At 39.7% G+C, this 18,974-nt stretch overlaps 1 protein-coding gene across 3 annotated transcripts; it reads left to right on the top strand.

Annotated features, from left to right (window-relative positions):
* Nucleotides 1–292: 292 nt before the first annotated feature.
* bag6 (BCL2 associated athanogene 6) lies at nucleotides 293–16,425 on the top strand. Of its 3 annotated transcripts, none has more exons than XM_037546692.1 (25): nucleotides 293–486; nucleotides 1,339–1,428; nucleotides 1,598–1,715; nucleotides 2,258–2,496; nucleotides 3,018–3,089; nucleotides 3,189–3,311; nucleotides 3,508–3,686; nucleotides 4,698–4,827; nucleotides 5,759–5,962; nucleotides 6,230–6,449; nucleotides 6,584–6,649; nucleotides 6,860–7,200; nucleotides 7,303–7,387; nucleotides 7,488–7,882; nucleotides 8,091–8,364; nucleotides 8,884–9,053; nucleotides 9,183–9,236; nucleotides 9,343–9,445; nucleotides 9,834–9,958; nucleotides 10,056–10,190; nucleotides 13,395–13,448; nucleotides 13,623–13,787; nucleotides 14,002–14,109; nucleotides 14,407–14,553; nucleotides 15,550–16,425. In XM_037546692.1, exons 2-25 carry the CDS (start codon nucleotides 1,345–1,347, stop codon nucleotides 15,643–15,645), a joined length of 3,687 nt encoding a protein of 1,228 aa, XP_037402589.1. In that variant the 5' UTR covers nucleotides 293–486; nucleotides 1,339–1,344; the 3' UTR covers nucleotides 15,646–16,425. The 3 variants fall into 3 exon arrangements, with proteins under 3 accessions (XP_037402589.1, XP_017552360.1, XP_017552359.1); XM_017696871.2 differs by having other exon boundaries at nucleotides 1,321–1,428; nucleotides 5,765–5,962; XM_017696870.2 differs by having other exon boundaries at nucleotides 1,321–1,428.
* The last annotated feature ends 2,549 nt before the right edge of the window (nucleotides 16,426–18,974 follow it).

The raw sequence follows: 18,974 nt of genomic DNA, 5'->3' as shown, positions 1-18,974 counted from the left end.
GGCATTCAGTCCCACCAGATCTCAAGCACTACAACAACAATCGTTTTTGTTTCGTAATATTAAACTAAACCATCACGGTGTGAGTCTTAGTTTGGCTTTAGATCCCTTTGTGTTATTTGGCGTGAAGGAAAATTAAAGATAACGCGTTTTTACACACAGAAATAACCTAAGAAATCCTGAGTGCAGTCCAAGTGAAGTGCGTGCTCGCTAGGGGGAGTCGGATTCTGCCGAGGAGTCGGAATTCGGCACAACACCGGCGAACAGCGAAGTGAGGGTTCCAGGAAATGGGCGTGTCCTCCAGTGGAAACGTCAGGAGCTGAGCGAGCAGAACGGCTGTATGGCGTTTTCTGTGTTAGCTCGGTAGCGCAGCTAACGTTAGCCGTTTGCAGTCTGGCATTGCGGTTGTACCAGATGTTACTGAAGAAATCTGATTAGCTACAGAGCAGAGGCCACACAACTAATATAAAACAGGGATATAGTGCGAAGGTAGGAATCCCTTTGCTCATCATGCCAAGCGCTTCTTTGCTAGCCTGACGTTTGTTTTCATCGTTTCGAAAGCGGGGGTAGCTTAGCTAGGTTAGGTTAGCTTAAGCTAACGAACCCCGAGGCCATTTAAGTAATGGTAACGTTAACTACTGTTGTTAGCTGCATGTTCGGGCCATTTCAGCCCATACTGTGTTTTAGTAACCGCGCCATATAATGTTATCTAGCTAGTTAGCTATACGGAATTGTAGGGCTGGAATTGTTGTGGTTTAGCACGAACTTAACTCCGCGTTACTGCTTACGCGGTGAGATTAACTTAACCTGGGTGGCTGAAATAGACACTGTAGCTCGCTAGCTTAAACCATTGTTTCCCATTAATGTTCCTGGAACACTTTTTAGTGTTTTCCATACTCCCGACACACCAGATCAAAGTAATCAGCTCATTAACAGCCTATTAGTGAGATAAAGTAACTGTGCAAAAGCATGGCAAGCACGAAACAGTGCAGGACAGTGGGCCGGACCAGGGTTGTGGAACACTGGCTTAACCCGTACATATACAAGGTTTTGTTGGTTAGTTAGCTAACCAGCCAGCTTTTTAGAAGTAACGTTAATCAGACCCGGACTGATTGACATCCAAGAGTGCAGTTGAGCTACTAGTGGGTGAAAACTTCGCGAAGCTTCTGGAAATATCAGTAAGCATGCGTGGTTTTACTTTCAAACAAGTGGGAAGTTGTAAGCTTAGTTAGATAATTAGACCGTCCTTCACAAGCAAGCAGTTTTCTTCATGTTCATTACCTGTTTGTGCCCCTAACAACGGTTTATATGTGGTCCATATAGCTACATAATATCCTACAGGCTACCATGGAGGAGCAAGGAAATAGTGACATAGAAGTAACTGTCAAAACTCTGGACTCCCAGAGCAGAAGTTACACAGTGAGTGCACAGGTGAGTCAGTTCTTCAGCTGTCTGTTGTCAGAGTTGTGCTTTATTTGTTTTAGCATTTGATTTATATGTGTATTTCATGTTCTTGTGGCATCTTTGAAGTCTCCATGTATTTTCTAAGCTTGGCCTTCTTGTAATTTACTAAAATCACCTTCTCATTCTACTCATCTAGATGACCGTCAAAGAGTTCAAAGAACATATATCCACATCAGTCGGAATACCTGTTGACAAACAGAGACTAATCTATCAAGGAAGAGTGCTCCAAGATGAGAAAACTCTGACAGAATACAGTGAGTTGGTTTTGATATTTGCACTGAAAGCGTGTTTTACAACTGGTTGTACAAAACAAACTGTTACTCACTCCTTTAGGCATAGCCTAAAGTTGGAGTGTTTGTGTGTTTTGTTTTTGTTTTTTTCTTGTTGTTTTTTGCCTTTAAGGACAAAGGTATTTGATAATTTGATACAAATTCAAGAAGAAAAGATTGATTAGATTATATAACAAAATATTTAAACTCTTAATAACTCTCAAAATATATCAGTGGGAAAAATGGTTTCTGTAAAAATAAGTTTGGTAAAATCTATATTAATTAGAATATTTAATACTCTATCTTGTTTTCAGCCAATGTTCTGGATATACCAAACCCTTTAAGCAGCTTTCACAGACGTGTGTTAATAACATGCAATAAGCCTGTGTCAGGACATACTTGGATATCTGTTGACAGATTTCATATAAAATCAAACTTTGTTTCCCTTTTGTACATGAATTATTTTGGTTTTGTTTTTCTTCCTCATTTTCCTGAATTCCTTTTCGTTTCTGCTCTTGTGCTGGCAGATGTGAATGGTAAAGTCATCCACTTGGTGGAGCGAGCTCCACCTCAGACAACCCAGCCAGGATCAGGCTCAGGTGGAGTAGCCGGGATCTCAGGTGGCCCACAGGCTGGAAACACAAACTCCTCCCCAACCTCTCAGGGCATGCCTCATGGACCTACTCATGACCGTAATGCCAACAGTTATGTTATGCTTGGTACCCTTAATCTCCCAGTTAACATCATGGATCCCCAGCAAATTCAGGTGTGGACATTGCCTTCTTTGATAAAGAATATCTGTAATATTTGTGGTTAAAAAAGATCATAATATCAGTTGTCATGATGATTTGCATTGTTGTCCACCTTGTTGGTCATGTGCAAACATGAAGGCCTATATTTATGCCTTCATGTATAACAGATGCTGATCTGGGGGGAATTTTTTTGCAGATAGCACTGAATGGGACCATATAGACTGATGAGGCCTGACCTTAGATCAGTGTGCCTACTCTTAGATGTGTGATAAATATGGGCCTTAGTGTTAGTTTCACTACTTGTGACTTATAATTTAACATGCAACAAATTAAATATTTGATAATATATGTTAGTTTTTGCACATCATACTATGCCCACTAGAAATCACTTTCTGTGTACAACCAAAATATATCCGTAGATACATAGATTGCTCAAAGACCTCCTGATGGTTTTTGCTTTTATAATCAAGCATAATTAAATGTAATGTCTTTACTGTTGACATTTTTAATAGCTCTTGAATATAAAATTCCTCAGATGTCTATCCAGCAAATGATGTCAGGTCTGGGAGAGGGTGTCAGGAATGCACGAGTCAGCACCAGCACTGGGGTAGGAGTGTGTCCCAGCCATTAAAATCCATAAGCCGTGGAATATCTTTGTTCATATTATTACATGTAAAATTATGAATGGTGTATCTTTATCTTCTAGACCAGCGGCTCGGCGAATGTACATGTTGACTTAGACCAGTCCCTACAGAGTGAGCCCAGACTGCGGCTGCTTTTGGCTGAGAATTTGCTCAGGGACACCATTGCCCTGATTCAGAGACTTGAGGTATTGAGAAGTTCTGAAATAAAATATCATATTGCCTTTAATGGAGGCAACAAAAGCTTTTGTACTTTATTGTATCTGATTACTTGTAGACAATTTATGGGCTGTCCAGGGTTTTTTTTTGAAAGAGGTTTGTTACAGAAAGATGACTGTCTTGACATCACATGCACAAACTCATGCACCGTCTCTCTTTTTATAGGGTCAGCCTGCTGATGACTCCTCACCTCATGAGGATTCTGCACCTCCTCCTTCTTCATCCACTTCTACACCTTCTCCCTCTGTTCAGCCCATGGACACCTCCCCCCCTCCATCTAGCTCCCCTCCATCATCATCTGCCACTCAGACTGAGGGCACACCTCCTCCTCCATCAGGTCCCAGGTAAGACCAGACACTATAATTATTTAAACTGAACCAATAAAACTCTTTTAGTACAATCTTTAGCTGACATACACAGTTTTTAGAAGTTATTTGAATGTCTTTTAGGTGTAAGACTGATGGATCCTAAGGTATAAGATTGCTAATTCTTAATTGTCCAAAAATGTTTTTAGGGATAATGTTTTTTTTTTTTCGTAGACAGTAGACCTGAGTTATGCTTTTCATGTAACAAATGACCGTTTACTTTGTTTCAGAATAAAATTTAACAGTTTTGCAAAAATAATGATCAAGCTGGAAAAGTATTTGCTAAGAGGGGGCAACACTGAAAAACAGTGGCCAACAATGGTCTTTATATTAGTGATTTAGTGTTTTAGTTTTTCTTTTATGGTCAGACCTCTTGTTATGTTACAGGAGCTTTGGAAAACCATGGTTGCTAATAAGAAACTCAATAGAAGTTCAGAATAGGTTATTTGGAGCCAACAGGGTTACAGTCGTTTCTCTAAAAAAATTAATGTGCTTTCAGACTGTAAGATTCAGTACTGTTTCTGCTATAGTAGGATGTTGGTAACAACTTAAATGTTTAAATAAAGGCTTACTTTAAGATCAGTCTGTCATGAAATAGCTATGCTTTGTTTTATGAGAAATTCTATTTGGAAGCTGTGAAAAAATGTATACTTTATTTCCATGGTTTAAATGTTATGTATCCAGTACTGATGCTGTTATGTGCTTTGGATACATGACTAGAAGACCATGCTGTTACATGCCCATCAGATATAAAATCTGTGGGATGGAGAACCAAAAAAAAAAATCCTGTGAATGAGATTTCAGAACTTAGTTATACCTAGTCTAGAATTAAGACACTGCTCACAGTTAAAAAAAAAAGATAGAAAAGAAACTCTTAGTCTGCTTTTTCTGAGAATCTTGTTTATTCCATTAATGTTTTTGACACGGTACAAACCTGTTTATTAATGTTATTTTTTTTTTACTTGAATTATGTTCCTGTATTCACTCCAGTCACCCCAGCCCTGCAGAGCTGGTAGAGATGTTAGCAGAGCTGAGGAGAGTAGAAGAGAGGATGCAGCCTTTCATCCAGAGAGCCCATGCCATCCTAGAGGCAGCTACTACTGCTGACTACAACAATAACGTAAGCAGTACACGGATGTAGTCTCCAGTTGCGAGTAGCACAGTGAAGTAGCACTGGTTTAAGTGTTTTTATGTAGTAACACACCTGTTATTTTTGTGTAGCCAGTTTTTTTTATATCATTCTGAAACCTTTTTTAAATCTTCTGCATAGTTCATTCATTGAGATGTAAATAAAGTTGTTCAGAGTGATTTGAAGTAAAATCATTGTAGAGAAACTTGCCAACTCGGATATGTTCGGAGGTGGTGATAGGAGGATCACAATGTCTACAACACAAAAAAAATGTATTTTTTATCCAGAATAACCAGGGAACCTATAAGTGTCTTGAGTTTTTATATGCAATGTTGACAATAAAATAGTGGTAAATCTGGAAAAAGGAGTGCCCTGCATGTACCGCTCTGCTATAAATGCATAAAAAAAATAAATTGTAGCCTAAAAGCTCATGTCAAAACTATCATAGGGCACCTGGCAGCATTTTTATTATCTGTTCAAGTTATATCTTTCTCTGATTTCAGAATTTAGTTTGTAGGGGCATTCCAATTCTGGACATCTTTTTCCTATCACTACTACTGTGAACAGTTCTGACTTTGTGAACTGTGAACAATTCCAGATTAAGTTTCTCTAGAATCACTCTGAGTAAATATGTTTACAATAATGTTGCATTATGGAGAACTTAATTCCTCTTTAACACCCACTTTATGTGGTGTTTTTTGAAAAAGCTGTGTGAGATAAATTTAGCATACACTTAAATTTGTGGATTAGAAGGGTTCTTTTTGCAATTTTCATCAATACATCCTTTTCTGGGTTTAGTGCTGTACTGTACAAACATCAGCTGAATATTTTAGTTCTTCTTTTGATATGTTGGTTTTCTTCGTCTGTACCCCATGGCTGTCTCATTTCCTTAAGTAATTGGGGAAAAATGTTTTCCCGTCAGACACAGGAGAGAGAGGAAGATCAGCGAGTTTTAAACCAGGTCGGGGAGGCCCTTCGACTATTAGGGAATGCTCTGGTTGCTTTGAGTGATTTACGCTGTAACCTCTCAAGTGCTCCCCCCCGTCACTTGCATGTGATCCGGCCCATGTCTCACTACACTTCCTCTGTTCTGACACCAGGTGGAGTGCATCACATGCCCATACAGGTAATGGATTGCTTGTAGATTCAGACAGTAATTTTATAAACAGGACGCATTCACTACTTTCCATTTTAATGCAGTTATTGATGGAACATGTAGGTCTGTTTTTACAGAAGTTACTCTTCTTTGACACACAGTGCTTGACATTTAGAATTTGCTTGAAAGCTGTATTTTTCTTTATTTATAATTAATTTAATAATTTAAAAACATCTAATCATTTCGTCATTATATCACATTTCCTCGTATTCATCATTTAATTATTTGTTCTTACAGGTTAATCTGGGAACCACAGTGACAATGTCAGCCAATGGCAGACCAACAGCTGAGAGTCAGCCTCAACCTACTGGCCAGTCAGAGCAGCAAGGGCAAGGACAAACCCCCGCCCCACAGCCAGGTATGGCCAATCAGCAGATGGGACAGCCAGGGCCCAGGGTGATACGAATAAGCCATCAAACCATGGAGCCAGTGGTCATGATGCAGATTAACATTGATGGTGGGTTACTGTGTGTGTGGGTTCGTGAGTGTGTGCATGTGCATGCGTGTGTTCTCGCGCTTGCACATCCATGCGTGTGAGCTCTTGTTAAGGAACGTCTTATCTTTAAATGTGCATCTCTTAATGCATTTCAGACTCTGGAAGCAATGCTCAAAGCACAGCTACTGGACAACAGAATGCTGCTGGTACTGGACAGCCTGGTGAGGGTTAATTATTTTTATTAGCTTTAATATACATTCATCCTTAAAAACTCTCATTTTCAGATGCGTCATTGGTTCTGAACAGCATACTGTATCGTAAGCTAGTATAGTCTCCATATTGAGGGTTTGCAGTTCTGTGGTATTCCTTTGACTCGGTGTTGCAGTACTGTTGTTGTTTGCTTTGTGCATCATTGTGTTTTTATTACCTAGGTGCATCTCCTACAATTCAAATACCTGGTCTACCTCCAGAGTTCATGCAAGCCATTGTAAATCAAGTTAGCCAGCAAGCCATGGCCATGGCAAATGCTGCCTCTGCTGGACAACAAGGACAACAAGGACAACAAGGACAACAGACCCCTAGCCCTGGTACAGGCTCTGCTACTACAGGGCCTGCTGCCCCTGCAATGCCCCCTAACCCTCATCAGGCTAGAGTAGTATTCACACTGCCTTCCTTTGCCCACCGGATGGCAAACCCTTCCTTTACCACCAGAGGAACCACCATAAATCTGAGACCTGCTGTTCCCCCAGCAATGGGTCAACAGCCAAGCCAGGTTAGTACTTTAACCCTCATGTATGTTAAACAAATTAGGAAGCTAGAACTACTGAGGGACTGATAATTCAGTTATGTATAATTTTATATGTTTGTGTGAAAGGCTACACCCATGAATCCAGCTGCTCTTAACCAAATGATTAGTGGTCTGGTGGGGCAACTCTTGACCGGAGCTTCTGGCCAGATGGGTATGTTTGCCAAATTTACAGTTCTGTATTTTAGGAAGAAATGCAAAAGAACTACCCTTATTGTGATGAACCTAAACATTCCCTCTTTTTAATTTTACAGCGAGCCAAGCTGCTACCCCCACCACCTCCTCCTCCTCCTCTTCCTCCTCTTCCTACACATTCTCGTTCTCTACTTCGTCCTCCTCCTCCTCTTCTTCCTCCTCAACTTCCTCCTCAACGTCCTCCTCAACCTTCACACCCACATCTGCGGCTACCACCACTGCCTCAGGACCTACACACTCCACCAGCACCACGGCGAGCTCTGCTCCACAGCCTGATGCTGCCCCTGCACCTCCTCAAGGGGCTCCTCTTGGGGGTAACTTGGACCAGATTCTTGGCTCTCTCCTGGGGGGAGGGATTGCTACTAATGGTCAGGCCACTGGAGTGAGTCCCGCTGTATCTGTGACCATGCCAGGCATACCTGCCTTCATCCAGGGAGTTACTGACTTTATACAGGTCAGAAAGGAGCTCACTACTGAAGACATTTGCTTACTAGCCTGTTGGCTGGTTTATGTCTCTTTATTGATTTTGCTTAGGTACAGAGTAGCTTAGAATAGGCTGTTCTATGTACCTAACTCTGTCATAAGGAGGTCATGCAGTGCTGAATGGTTAGATAATGCAGTCTTGCATGTTTAAGGTAGTAATTGTGCACCTCTTTCATCAGGCCTCTCAGCAAGCGCACTTTCAGCCATCCGCAGACCAACCAGCAGCTGCCTCCTCTGCTCCACCGACTAATGAACCTCAGTCGTACCCTGAGGCAGGCACAGCTGAAGAAGTCATGAACACTGAACTCTTCACTGGGATAGTACAAGGGGTCCTCTCCACCATGATGGGCTCCTTAGGTGCCCCTCAGAATAATACAGAAAGCATTGCTCAATTTATCCAGAGACTCTCTCAGACCAGCAACATTTTCACCCCCAGCACTGGAGAGGCAATGGGTGAGATTTGATCTAAATTACATAACGGATGTCAATTTTTTTTTTTGTCATTTGAAAATGGAAGTTTACTTTTATGTTGTGATTATTGAACCTTTCATCATAAAATATAAACTTTCAAAAGTAAACCTTTTATGTTACATTAGCAGATGTAGCTAAGCTATTATAGCTACATTAAGCTAATTCCTTCTATTGTAAAGTTACCATTTCAGAGATAGAAAGTTTTCTTATGACAGAGGGGCTGTAGAATGATGACTTATGAAGTTAATGGTAATGTGATTTTATGCTGCATGTATAGAATGAGGAATGAGCACCAGCATTAAATGTCCTAATTAATTGCATTAAATTTGTCTTTCTGATGTAGAGGGTCATTTTGATAGGACATTCCATATTATGATCATATAGATCATACTGTATATCGCATTGTATGTTAACTCTCTTGTTTCCTGCATCTTTCTGTTTGGTTCTATTCTATCCTAAGTAACCTACTTAGGAACTGAGTAATCTATTTTTTGTACATAGGTTTCTTCGGGGACCTGTTGACTCTTGTCTGTCAAAATTTCTCCATGGTGGACATGGTGCTGCTGCTTCATGGTCAGGCGCAACCACTGAGCCGCATTCAGCCCCAGCTGTCCCAGTTCTTCACAGAACACTATCTGCAGGGTCGAGAGCCCACAGAGGCTAACATCACAGTATGTCTCACGTTTTTATTCCACACACACATCTTCATAACAGTATCATAATAATTTCTGGGAATGTTTTAATTCAGTCTTTACTTTCTCCTTTTCTGTTGATCATTCTCTCCTGTTTCACTAAAAAAGGCAGCTGCTAATGACCTGATTAGAGAACTTGATGAATACATCACAGAGAGTTTTGTAAGTAGATAGTCATTTTCTCTGTTATTTTTAGTGTATTGTGTGGAATATTTATTGAGTTGTACATTTATTTTTAATCTTTCTCTGTCTGTTATCACCTGCTCAGTCAGCAGTTACAGTTCGGGAAGGAATTGACATCACTCAGACAAACCGATCTTTTCTAAGACAGCAACTTACAGCCATCGCCACACACATTCTACACTGCACAGGTGTGTCCAGGAACATTTTAAGCACGTTTTTTTGGGTTATGCTGACCACTATACTTTAAGCCATATTTGCTGATTTGCACTTTAAAGATTCAAATGTAAAAACACTTTACATTTAAATTTCACATTTCCTTACTCATGTGTTTAAAAAAATATTACAGGCATTTTTTTTTAAACAGCTGCATAAAAGAAATCTGCAGGGTCAGTGTCCTCTATAGACCTCTAAATAGGCATCCACAGTACACAGCATTTTAGCCACATCACTCTGAAGAGTTGTCAGTTTAGGGTGCAGAGATTAATAATCTCTTATCAGAATACTTGCTAAATATGTATCCATAGATGTATAAGGCAATGTGTGTGCTGTGATGGTTACATTTCCCTTTTTTTGTAGACCACACATTTGGACCACGCTTGCTGCAGCTGTGTAATCGTGCTCTGTTTGAGTGTTTGGCTCTTAATCTTTACTGCCTGAGAGGAGAACAGAATGCCCTTACTACAGTCATCAACAACCGCATAGTCAGTACTATACCTGTGAAGTCTCTCTCGCAACATATTTCTTTTCTTTTAAAGTCAAAGCCTAATCACCCCACTCCTTTTGACTCTTTCTCTTCAGAGGACCATGTCAGCAGAGGTGAACCCAAGTGTAGTGAACTGGTTGACCAGTATGATGACTATGCGACTGCAGGTCATTCTGGAGCACATCCCCGTTACAGAGGAGCAAATCCTCAATTATGTTGTCCATGCTCGGGTAAGACTTGAATTATGAGATTGGTGCACACATAGATATCTGAATATATGGCGCATATAATAGTTAATGTATAATAGAATATAGTTTTTGGCACCTGAGAAAATAAGTGTATATTTGACCCCCATGACCCAGAAGGATAAGCATTTTCAAAAAAATGTGTGTGTTTGTGTGTATATGTATATTTGCACAGAAATGAAACACAAGTATTAGTATAAATAACAATACAAAAAGTAGTATTTTAGTGTGTGTCAGTTTTGCTCACTTGACTGATGGATGTAGAACTCTGGTCCTGGAGGGCCAGTGTCCAGCACAGTTTGGTGTTTTACCCACTTAGCATTTACACACCTGATGAACTTGTGTGTAATTCAGTGTGTGCGTGCTTGAATAGGAAAACCTCCAAACTGCCGTCCAGGAGTTGTGCACCCCTGACTTAACCATTTCCAAACCTCTCCTTTTGTCAGCCTGGTATTGTAGTTATCATCCGGTAACTAGTTTGATCAATTAGTCCTTTATTAAATTACATCAGGTTTGCTAATGGCAAAATTGAACAAATCCATGTAATTGCTTGGGACATTGAGAATAATTCTGAAACCAGCCCTGTGTTTTTCTTACCAGTTCCATCAACTGCTTTTATGAATACAAGATATTTTTGCTACTTCTTAAAACAGTAATGTTAGTTTGTATTTATCTAATTATACATAGTGATTTTTTTTATTAGCAAAAGACACTTGCTGTACACATACATTTGTTGAGGTGTCCAAGACTTACGCACAGTACTGTATTTACTCTCGCACAATCCTGTTGACTTTTCAAACTAGACACCCATGTGCGATTACGTTAAAATGATAATCTGTAAAAGAAACCCCTTTTTAAGTGCAGGTTTTTTGTAGCAGAGCAGATTTTTTTCCTTCTTCAAAATTGAAAGCTGTCATACTGATAAATATTTTTGCCCGATTCCTTACGTTACTCTCACCTACTGTTTTAAAACTTGGGGCCATCTGCTAAAAATATAAATGTAATGTTTACAGACTCCTCGGTAGTTATTTTCAGTAGGCCTGGGTGATATTCAGTAATAACTACCATAATATATTCTAGCAAAAAATAGCCCAGGGCAATATATAAAAATAATAGCATGATAATTTTTGTGATAACGAGCATGATATTTTCTGTGATAATTGATTATCTGCCACCCCAGAAAAAAAACAAACTCGATCCCCTGCAGCTTCTGCTTTTAGTTCATATGCTTTATAGATTTCATAAAATTCCGTATTAAATTATGTAATAGAGAATATTACTTCACCTGCCATTATATTAGACATTCCTGCAAACGTGCATTTATGAGCTTTTTCTGGTGCATACTTGTTGCATACTTATGGCAACTTGTTTACAAAAACATCAGACTACAAGTGGTTTCCAAAGCCATGTTCACATCCACTGGGACATTTAAGATGTACAGAAAATACTGCAAATTTCAACAGAGACAGTGAGGAATGTACTCTAGCATAGCCTTTTAAAGGCCCCATTATATCTGAGTGGTTGAACAGTACAAGTGAATAAAGTGTGACCAAACTGGTTATCTGTCAGTAGGGCTCTAGATATATTTTGCTGTAGTTCCTCTTCCCATCCTCATGGGGTCAGTAGAGGGGCTCCCTTGGGCTGTGTATGAATAGAAGAAGCCAAGCAGGTGACAGGGAGGATACTGTGTGCAGGTGGCACATCCTCCATGCGGATTGTCTCCTTAACAGGAAACCGTGGGTTTGCTGCCTGTTAAGGAGACTTCATATGCCCTAGACGGTTTTAGGTGGCTGAAGCTGGGACTTCTTAGGTCTCTTGGTACATCATTCCTGCTTCACTCAACCTCACTATTAGCCGCCTCACTGGCCACCTTCTGCTTCTCCATCGCATGACTACTACTGAAGAGACCTTCTATGTGAGCTGTGTTACCGCCAACTTATTGACTAAAGGCTACAAAACAGCCTAGGGACTTTATTTGTGTTGGGTAATGGTGACTCACTCGGTGACTGTTTGATGGTGTGGGTTGGGAGCTGGAAATTACTTTGGTTTGTTCAATTAACACATGTCCTATTGTACATTAAATCATCTTGTATGCCTTTCAGCCTCAGGAGACTGCTGTAAGTCAGCCTAACTTGCTGTTTAATTGCCATACACTGCGCAACGTATACACGGTCCCAGGTGATACCCTCCCTTATCAAATGTCTTTGTAGCAAAACTATTAGTGGACTCTACGCTAGTGGTTACAAAAGCATTATGAACTTATTATTATTTTATTATTTCTGATTTGTCTAATAACTTTTTCTCTAGGGTAGAACTAGCTTAGCTAGTTCTGTGCACTGTGGTAATAGCTAATCACTTTAGATTGGTGGCTTTACAACAGCAAGTCATACCGAAGCAAGTCGACATTTAAATGCAGGTCAACATTTATTTTTGGTTCCACATGCTCAAAATAAACTTAAGTAAAATAAGTAAAAGTGAAGAGCTGTGGTGTTAAGCTAGCATTAATTAATAGGCAGCTTTGTAACAAACTCTCTTTCGCTTGTGCTCACATGCACAAAAATGAACTGACAAACATATTTACAAGTTGTTTAACAGTAAATTAGTCCTCTCTAATTCTTTTCTCATTATTGCCTTTTACACATCACCACATCATCAGGTTACTTGTCCGTCATCAACAATATCTGATTACATCTCCCTGTCACCCAGGCCTAGTTAAAAATGAACGACTTTTAATTAAATCCATAATTTAACTTCTCTTAACCCCTGGGTCACTTAAGCTGTACTGAAAATGCTGCACATTTTTTCTTGGATGGTAAAATGCGCTCTGGGAAACTCTCAACAAGGACAGTGGGGAATTTACCGTATCTTAACAGGCTTTCAAAGGCCTGGTAATAACCCAGTGTTTTAAATAATTTTAAATAATATTTGTTACCTACATGAATATATAAAGTCTTCTACTACTCTACTCAACTCTTCCTGCAGAATGTGCGACTACCATGTAAATGTGTATGTAGTGCATTTGACTTGGAAAAACTAGCTACAAGTTTTGCATTCTTCCACTTCATTTGTACATTTGGACTTGTACTTCAGTGTGAAAAATAAAAATAGCAAACTATAAACACTGATCAGATAACAAATAAGCATTGTTGTAATTTTTTAACTAAATATATCAATGTAATTTCATGACAGAATGAAGAGGCAAGAGAGGCCCCAGCACATGAGTCAGAACATCAGTCTGTGGAGGTATATAAGTATTCTTGTCTAATGTAGATGAATGATCAGTGCTAATCTGTTAAGTCTTTGTTTGCTTATACATCTGTTATTTTTTATTGTTTATTTGCACATATTAGTAATACCCATTATAACTAATACAGTCTCAGCTCCTTTTACATCTAAACTTCTCTTTCATATTTTCAGATGGATGACTCCCTCTCCCCTGCTCCAGCTACCACAGCAGAGGAGGCCATGGCTACCTCTCAGGAAGCAGGAGCAGTTGGGGGCTTGGCAGATGAGACAGGGGGTGCAGTGGGCGGAGAGGGGCCTGCAGGAGAACCTGAGGCCTGGGCAGCTGCTTTACCTCCTGTAAGCCTGTCTTTAGACCCTTTATTTATGCTACCTACTTTATTTTTATTCTCTTCATACAATAGCTTTCAGTTGTCAACTACAACTTCATTTTAGTTTGAGATGACCTATTAAAAGTGTCATGTTTGTGAGAAAGTATTACAATGGGAATACAAGGTTAAACAGTCTTTTTTTTTTTTTTTTTTTTTTTTTTTTTTTTATTAATCCCATACAGGATTGGGTTCCCATCATCAGGCAGGATATGCTTAGCCAGAGGAAGATGAAGGCTCAACCTCCACTGTCTGATGCATATTTGCAAGGAATGCCTGCCAAGCGCAGAAAGGTAACGAGTGTTTTTTCTCCTCCCCATTTATATTGTTTTAGGCAAGTTTCAGTGCACCATTGCACAGTTACAGCGCTTTCTTTTGTTAAGGGGACACTATAGCCATGCTTGGATATTGTCTGTTTTAGGTTAGGGTTTGCCATTTTTTATGTACTTTATTTTTTTGAAAAGAAAGTCTTGTCAATGAGTAACTTGTCGTGGCCAGTTGAATATCGTCTCCAAATCTGTTAAATAACACCGTCCGTGGTTTTACTATATCAGACACTGTTAATTGTATGCGTGTGTTTTGTGTGAAAGACATCACAGAGTGAAGGCCCCAGACTCAATCTGTCTGAGGCAGTGAGCCAAGCTGCAAGGTCAGTTGGGGTCACACCCGTCACATCTTCCAGTGCCTTACAGGGTGACCTTGAGAGACCTGAACTTCAGGAAGCCTACACACAACAGGTACCATCTACAGTAATTATTCAAATAAAAATTTTAAAATGTAAATGAATTCTTTCACAGTACTTTGCAGTGCTGCCTTTTTTTTTGTAAGAAGTCAGTACATTTTCTAGACCAAGTTACAACTTTTGCTGCCTGCACGTTCTCGTTCTTGAAATTCATGCCACATCAGTGTTTTCCCTACAATAATATAGGCTCTACTGTAATAACGTAATAGTAATAGGCATTCATTGATACCAGTATGTGGATGTAGTACTCCCCAGTACCAAGTCTGATACTATACAGAGTAACCTACTTAGAATTAAGTAGTTATTAGTATTAATAAGTGCAAAGTTAAATTAGCAGTTAAATCATTCCAGTCTGATTTTAAGTTTAACTTTTAAGTTTTTATCCTGGGTCCTAAAAAAGTCTGTCAGATTCATGTGTTATTAAACCATGGCATTGTTTGCCCCTTGTGCTCTTGAGTGTGTGTAGATTCTGGTTTTACCTAAGAACAAACAAGAAAACATTGAATGTCAGGTTCATGTTAAACTGCCTTAGTGAAAAAAGTTAATAACCCTTGTCTGAGTGTAAATAAAAAAAATGTAAATCAAACCATGTGGCTAAAACATGGTTATAAATTATTTTATCGTGTGAGATTTAGTCTTATGGTCACCTATAAGTACAGATTTTTATCAATACAATAGAACATATTTATTTGCAATTGAATTATAGTATGACAATAGCTTCTATTCATTTTAAACCAATCTAAATATACTCCATGGCATTTAGTTTTTGGACATTAGTAGTTTTCTATTGTTTTTATTCCTATGTATTTGTATGTTCTTTTTACTTCTATAAGTATTCTTAATCTTTTCATGATGATTTGATTGACTCATGCGATTCTTCGTGTTTCATTGTGTATAAGACATTTAATAGACCAGTTCTACAATATTAAGTGTTTGAGTGAGTGTTAGAAACATGCTGCTTCCTCTAATCATTTTTTGTTTCTTTTCTCAGGTGAAAAATGATATCAAGAAACGAGTAAAAGGGGATCCTGACTACAGTTCTAGAAGGTTCCCCAACACACACAGAGCCTTCTCACCAGACTCTTAGTCCACATACGTTTTGCACCTTAGCCCTAATTCCTGTTTGTGTGTGTGCGCGCGCACATGCTTGTGTGCGTTTTTTTTTTTTTTTTTTTTATTATTTTTTTTATTCTTTCAATTAAAACAATCAATTCATCAGATGATTTTATGCTGTCTTGAGGATCACCATCTTCCCTATAATTAAATTAGCATATGTAATTGCATTGTGGACTGTCCAAGGGCATCCTTATATTCATCTTGCTTCAGTTGTTGAAAGGACGTACAGCTAAACTCAGAAACAGGGCTTCATTCTAACAGTGAATATAAAAGTAAGTGTCAGACCTGTAACACTCGCATTCTAAACAAAAGACTAGAACTTTCAAAGCAAGGATAGTCGTGACAAGTGTGTGCCAAGTGTGTAATCCATCATGGCACAAAGCTTTATTGAAAATATTTACTTCTCTTATGATTGTACATGATCCAAAGGATTCCCCATTCACTCGCTGTGTGTGATCCTCAGCTACTAATGCACTTCATGATGTGTATGAACAATTTCAAGTAATATTAAATGGGAATAAACATAATTAAATTAAACTGATATTTTAATGTTGCTTCCTCCTTAATTTCATCAGTTGTTTAAAAGTAAAACTAGGGAAATCATTTAAATTATTACAAAAGTTACATTATTGTTCGTGTTTTCTTTCAAGGTCTTTTATTACTCTTTAGCCCACTATATAATTATGAGAGCACTTCAGTTCAGCATCATGAATGTAAAATGTCTACAATTAAACAGCTTTGCAACAAACAAGCACATTTTTTGTTTTGTTTAATCAGTTAACATAGCACTATAGAAAACTATTGTAAAAGGTTCTAAATGCATTTTTTTTCTTAGCCTATGCCGATAAAAACATTTATTAATACTTCACCTGTATTCCTCGAAACCATGTGTTACGACCCCATGGTTAAGCCTAGGGGAAAAGGGGCCAGTAACATGGTTTCGATGTGATGTTTGTAGCACGAACCGGGAAGGAACAAGACACAACAAGTTCAGCGTCTTTTGTGCTGTTTATTTCACACCGCACCGGGGACGAGTGAGTGAGACCCTCCCCTCATAACAACAGCCACCAATATTTACAATATTTACAATATTTATATCTGTCAAAAGAAAAGCTAAATGGACTTCTGGACCCAGACGGCGCCAAAGGAAAGAAATATTCAAAACCAACGAAAAATAAAACTACCCTAGTTCGTTGCGTCAGTTACCTAGTGAAAAACAAAACACTGACTGCACTAGTCTCCCCAACACAAAACCGAAATACATGGGTTGGCCCCGCCCCTTACCCAGGGTGTCTATACATAGGGCCGCTACGTGACGTAATATGTATGAGCGCGCCCCTCTACCCTGTCCAGAACCCCAAGAAATCACAGCAGCAGAGAGAGAGAGAGTGAAAGTTGTAATAAAGGAAAACCAACAGACTATCAGTGCCAGGGACTTAAACTTGCACTAGGCCACATCAATAACCCGACACACACACACAACACAGTCCCGTGACAACAGCGGAGCAGTAAGGAAAGCACGGAATCAGCTTAGAGCCCAGGGGTAACGCCAGCTTCCTCGAGCTTCGCCGGTCTTCTTTTAAAATCCAAGTCCCTCCTCCAGGGCCTGAACTCTGGATGATGATTGGCCGCAGTGGGGTACGGGTCCTCTAACGATGACTGACACTGCAGCCAACCTGTAATGGAGATAGGGAACAAACGAGGGAGGGGACATACCAGCGAGCAAGCAAGAAAGGGAGAGAGAATAGAAAAGAGAAAAAAAAAGAACACCAGCCAGAAAAGCACCCCCCTTTCCAGGCCCGACACGTAACACGCCCACCCCAAAGAGCCAACCTGTTGCCGACAAAAACAAACAAAACAAAACAATAAACCTGGAAAATCAGAAATTACATTGTCAGCTCCTTTCTTATATCTAACATCCAGATTATAGTCCTGTATAATCAGAAACCATCTCATAAGCCGACGGTTTTGGTTGTATATCCGAGACAGAAACACAAGGGGATTATGATCAGTGAAAGTTACCACAGGCAAAGAACTTGAACCTACATAGACCTCGAAATATTGTAATGCTAACACTAATGCTAGTGCTTCTTTCTCAATGGTGGAGTACCCAAGTTGATGCTTGTTGAATTTCCGAGAAAAAGAACAGACAGGGTGATCCACCCCATTTTCATCCTCCTGGAGTAGCACAGCTCCAGCCCCAACCCCACTTGCATCCACCTCCAATTTAAAAGGCTTTGCAAAATCAGGGGCTCCAAGCACAGGAGCAGAACATAGCAAGGCTTTAATATTGTTGAAAGCCTCTTGGCATACAGGTGACCAACTGAAAGAGGATGAGGGACTCAATAAAGCAGTCAGGGGTTCATCCACAGTAGAAAAATTCCTACAAAAACTGCGGTAATAGCCAACCATCCCTAAAAAGCGCCGTAACTCACGTCTCGTTTTGGGAGGGGGGAACTGAATAATGGCTGTAATTTTCTCCTCTAGAGGTCGGACTTGTCCATGACCAATCTGTTTACCCAAGTAGGTTATAGTAGCCTGAGCAAATTTACATTTAGCTAGATTCAGTGTTAGATTGGCCTCGGCCAACCGCTTAAAGACTGTTTCCAGTGAATCCAAGTGGCTTCTCCAGTCCATGGACCATACGACTACGTCATCTAAGTAGGCAGTACAGTTGGGAACATCAGCAAAAACAATATTTACCAACCTCTGAAAAGTAGCAGGTGCATTTTTGAGGCCAAATGGCATAACAGAGTATTGTAGAAACATGTCAGGAGTAACAAAAGCTGATAACTCAGAAGCTCTAGCAGTTAACGGAACTTGCCAATATCCTTTTAGCAGGTCCAATTCAGTCACAAAATGAGCAGAACCAACATTATCAACACAGTCGTCAATCCGCGGCAAAGGGAATGAGTCTGGGACTGTTACGGCATTTAGTTTCCTGTAATCTGTACATAACCTAAACGTGCCATCAGGTTTTGGCACTAGCAAACAAGGTGAGCTCCAGGGACTACAACTGGGTACAGCTAACTTATGCTCCAACAAATATTCCACTTCTTTACGCATTATTTCCTGCTTTGTAGCGTTAACCCGATAAGCATGTTGCTTTATTGGATGATCAGTCTTCACTTGAATGTCATGGTGAAGAACACTGGTTTGTTTAGGTACATCACAAAAAAGAGATGGATACTGGGTAATCAAGGCTATAAGGTCTTCTTGTTGGGGACGTGGCAAGTGTCCTACCAAAGTTGAGTCAGGGGAATCTAGCTTGGACAGTAGTTCTGAATTTGGCAGCCTAGC

The sequence above is a fragment of the Pygocentrus nattereri genome, chromosome 17 (assembly GCF_015220715.1).
Source record: "Pygocentrus nattereri isolate fPygNat1 chromosome 17, fPygNat1.pri, whole genome shotgun sequence".
Lineage (NCBI taxonomy): Eukaryota > Metazoa > Chordata > Actinopteri > Characiformes > Serrasalmidae > Pygocentrus > Pygocentrus nattereri.
The sequence above is the reverse complement of the archived record's forward strand: the minus strand, read 5'-3'. Positions and strand labels throughout refer to the sequence as shown.

Excerpts from the sequence above, each read along its gene's own strand:
- bag6 (XM_037546692.1), top strand. The coding sequence starts at position 1,345 with ATGGAGGAGCAAGGAAATAGTGACATAGAAGTAACTGTCAAAACTCTG. Across the intron at positions 1,429-1,597 it reads GTTACACAGTGAGTGCACAG|ATGACCGTCAAAGAGTTCAA; the intron begins GTGAGTCAGTTC and ends CTACTCATCTAG. Across the intron at positions 7,388-7,487 it reads CGGAGCTTCTGGCCAGATGG|CGAGCCAAGCTGCTACCCCC; the intron begins GTATGTTTGCCA and ends TTAATTTTACAG.